A 3,842-nucleotide genomic window follows, 5' to 3' on the forward strand; every position below is an offset into this window, starting at 1 on the left:
TTTCCAGCCCTGGCATCGGGGCGGCGGTATGCATGTTACAGGCCGTACCACCATACCGTACAGACGCCCCCAGATAGACTTCGTAGGGTACCGCCAGTACGCCAGTGAGACGGGTCCCTTTCCTCTCCACTTCCAGACCATCGCCCCCCCCCCCCCCCCCGGCTCCTCCCAGACAGTCCACAATCAAACACGGCGAACATTAAAAAAGGACCCTCCCGGCCCTGCGGAACAAAACTACGCTCTCTCCCACCCCTCCTCGCTGCTCTCCACCATACTTCCCCCTCTGCCACTTCTTCCTCCCCCTCGCCTCTGCCCGCTTCAACTCGAGAAGCTCGCCATTCAGCTCTGCCCACCCGCATTGACTCCCGCCCTCACCGCTTGCGCCTTTGCAGCCCGAAATCTGTCGTTATCGATGCTGTGCTGACCCTGTCGGCGCTCAGTCACCGCCCGCAATCTTCTTGCCTTGCACACTTGTTGAGAAGGAACTGGAACACCCACCGGAGCTGGATCCCACGCATACACCAGAACGGTGCAAGACGCCGGAACAACAACAGCTTGCTCGCCCCTTGAGAAGAGTGCAACAGGTGGTTTTGCAAGAAGAATTTTTTCCCCTTCACACCTGCAGCCAAGCAGAACACCTGAATATCATTATACATCACAATGCCGTCACGATTAAACACACCTGTCCTAACTGTGGACCCGGCGAAGATCCATGAGGTTGATACTAGAAGTGCTGAGAGTCTCCATGGCATGTGGATGGGTGAGTGCCCTTGTTCAGCAACACGTGTTGCACGGATATGATTTCCTGCTCGGCGTGTCACCCTATGTGTGAAGAGGCTAACACTTATTCTGCAGTCTTCTCCCGATGTGCTGACTACATGGAAGAAGGACGACGGTTAGAGAACCTCAGCTGGAGATTATGGAACCTGGAAACCTTTTGCACCTCTCCCCAAGCTAAACTCCGCCAGCGCAGAATCGGCAGATTCCGATGTGACTCCAAGGACATCCCGGAGCTGTCGACCAGCGTGGATTCAGCCGCCTCCGACGAAGCCGAACGCATCGAGACCCACGTGAAGTCGCCGCCCAAGGACATGGATTTCAAGCCTAGGATCGTGGGCGAGGACCCGATGCTCAGCATCAGCCGCGGACGAGAGAGGCATATTACTTCGATCGGCCTGGAGAAGATGGTGTACACGATCAAGGAGAAGAAGAGCCTGGAGCCCATTGCCGCATTGCCCACCCCTTCGCCCACAGAACGCTCCTCGCAGCAAGAATCCGTCGACTTTACTCCTCGAGCCGTTTCCCCCACCCCCACTCCGAAAGCCACCGCTCCCTCCGGACCCGTCCAACCTCATCAGTCTACAGACTCCTGCTCGACAGCCGCGCTGGAAGCAAACGACAGTGCTGCCAGCCGGAATTGCGCTTCGGACACAAGTGTATCGTCGACAGATATGGTTAAGTCGTCGAGCATTGTTCGTGGCTTTTCTCCTTCTCACATCTCGTCTTCTTATCGCTCACATACTAAACTTAACCCCGCTGTCGTTACCTCGAAGCCAATGAACAGCGCCAAAATGTCTCCTCTGAAGAAGAAGAATATGTTCACCCTAGGTGGCTCTTCTGGAGACGACAGCTCGTTCGAGGATCGCATGGCCATCAAGGCAAACCGCAGCTCTTTGACTGACGGACTACACCAAGCACAGCAAACACAACAAACACAAAATACCGTTACATTACGAACAAATACCATCAAATCCATCAAGGAGAGCACAGACGACGAAGATGCCATCGAAACCGATGACGAGGACATCCCAGAAAGTGCCATTGAGGATGACGAGTCGGACTGGGAAGACTCTGTTACCGAAAGCGGTCGGTCGAGCCTTGATGAAAAGCAACTCTTCCAGCGAGTGGATTCTCGACCAGGTCTCGTGTCTCGGCATTCCCTGTTGACCATGATGATGCACCAACCGCAATACACCGTTGTACCTGGAAAAGGCCGAAGTCACAACTCTCGCTCGACGCCTGCTCTCCAACAATCTCGAATCACCTCGCCAAAATGCCAGTCCTCTGACGTAGAGGAGGAGGGCAGCACCCTAGTCATGAAGGGACCCGAAGTCCCCCGATCCAAACCGATTGTGGTGAGATCGGTACCGGGCCACTCGATGGCACACTCGCCCCGCACCACTCGACGGAACATGCTGGCCACGGAGCTGACGGAGTCGCTCAGACGGCATCTGCTCTGGGAGCGGCAGCAGAAGACGATCCCTGCGGTGGCGTTCAAACGCCGACATACGGCCCATGACATGGCCAATCTACAAGAATACCCCGGCCCGCAGCCCGAAGAGCAATCTCAGCAGCAAGTAGCACCACAGCAGCAGCAGCAACAGGCCATTCGCGCGACCGGGTTTCCCGCGATCCGACAACTCAAGGACAAGGAAGTGTCGAAGAACAATTCGTGGAATCACTACTTCGACTACGGCCCATGGGAATACCACGTCAAAGGCTGGTAGATTTACTGCATGGCCTTGCTTTTTTCGTGCTTTACTTGTTCCTTTTTTATTTTTTATTTTTTTTCTGGTTGTGATACCCCCCCGGTTTCGTGCCGAACTTGTACAGTTACTCCATAATCCTTGACGACACGTATCGACCGTTCCCATCGATCCTTGGTCTTAATCGCCTCGCCTCGCCTCGCCTCACCCACCCACCCTTCCCACCTACAAACTCCTATTATGGTCCTTTTAATTCTCCATCCTGCACATTATTGTTTTTCTGGGATTTTTATCTAATCTAATTCTGCATTTACTGGGAGCGTGATTTTACTTTAGTTTTTTTTATTTTTTTTTATTTTTTCCTTCTCGAGAAGCTTATTGACTCCCAGGACAAAAAAAGCTATTCTCGTCAGATTGAACACCCGACGCTCACTTGTTGCTTCGCGTGTACAACCTCATTTTTTTTTCACTTTCGATGTAGATATATTTTTATGTGAGGGGGTTTTCTTCTTTCGTTTTATCTTGTTTTCGCAACGGCCTATCTGGACTTGCAGCACGGGAAACTTATCAGATACAGGAAGGGATCTGGCGCGGGCATATACTATTTTTTTTTTACTTTTTGCGCAGGAATAACAGGCACGCGCCTCCCTCCGGCTTGCGCTTGAGGAGTGAAATTCTTTTCTGGATTTTAATTCTTAACTATACTGTTCCATACTATCCTTTTTTCCACTTCCATCTGTTTTTTTCATCTTTTCTTTTCCCGGCTTGAATCTTACTCTAGCCGGTAAAATTCAAGCAATATTAAGCTCACAAGAAAGAGAGGGAGAAAAAAGGAATGGCTGGAGTGGGAGGCAAAACACAAACCTACGCTGTCCCTTGTGACTGGATGTACCTGTATAGTAACTAGGTAGTTAACTGCTAAACACCGCAATGGATCTTGATTGAGCTGATTTCTGTTCACCGCCCAGAAGCAAGTTTTTTTTTTTTCCCCCTCCTCTCGTCTCAGCTTGTCGGTAAGTACGTAGTTACATGCCCGACTACTCTGTAGGTCAAAATACACACACCCCAGACACGGACGCGCCCGACGCCCGCCCCTCGTCGGTGGGTGCCCCCCTCGTATTCCTATTTTTGGGGCCCTCTTCCCGCCGTGGGTTCGAATCCATCAAGCTGCAGGGCATCCTTTTTTGATGCCATTATTACTGTATATTATTATTTGATTGATTATTTAAGAGTACAAACCAAGGTTAGGCAATTAAGAATTAGAAGGCCCGCAAGGCGTTTTTTTTTTATTTTATTGTTCCTTCAGCGTTCCCCATGTCGCTATGCAACTCTGTACGGGAAGTATAGTTAGTTACC

General features: G+C 51.3%; 1 protein-coding gene across 1 annotated transcript; it reads left to right on the forward strand.

Annotated features, from left to right (window-relative positions):
• Window positions 1-660: 660 nt before the first annotated feature.
• LOZ57_006600 (uncharacterized protein) lies at window positions 661-2,507 on the forward strand (the record flags this gene model as incomplete). Its single annotated transcript, XM_049255615.1, has 2 exons — window positions 661-760; window positions 856-2,507. The coding sequence occupies 2 exons, from the start codon at window positions 661-663 to the stop codon at window positions 2,505-2,507; spliced, it is 1,752 nt and encodes a 583-aa protein (XP_049105439.1).
• Between the last annotated feature and the right edge of the window lie 1,335 nt (window positions 2,508-3,842).

The sequence above is a fragment of the Ophidiomyces ophidiicola genome (genome assembly GCF_022830035.1).
Source record: "Ophidiomyces ophidiicola strain CBS 122913 chromosome Unknown scaffold_47, whole genome shotgun sequence".
Taxonomy (NCBI): Eukaryota; Fungi; Ascomycota; class Eurotiomycetes; order Onygenales; family Onygenaceae; genus Ophidiomyces; species Ophidiomyces ophidiicola.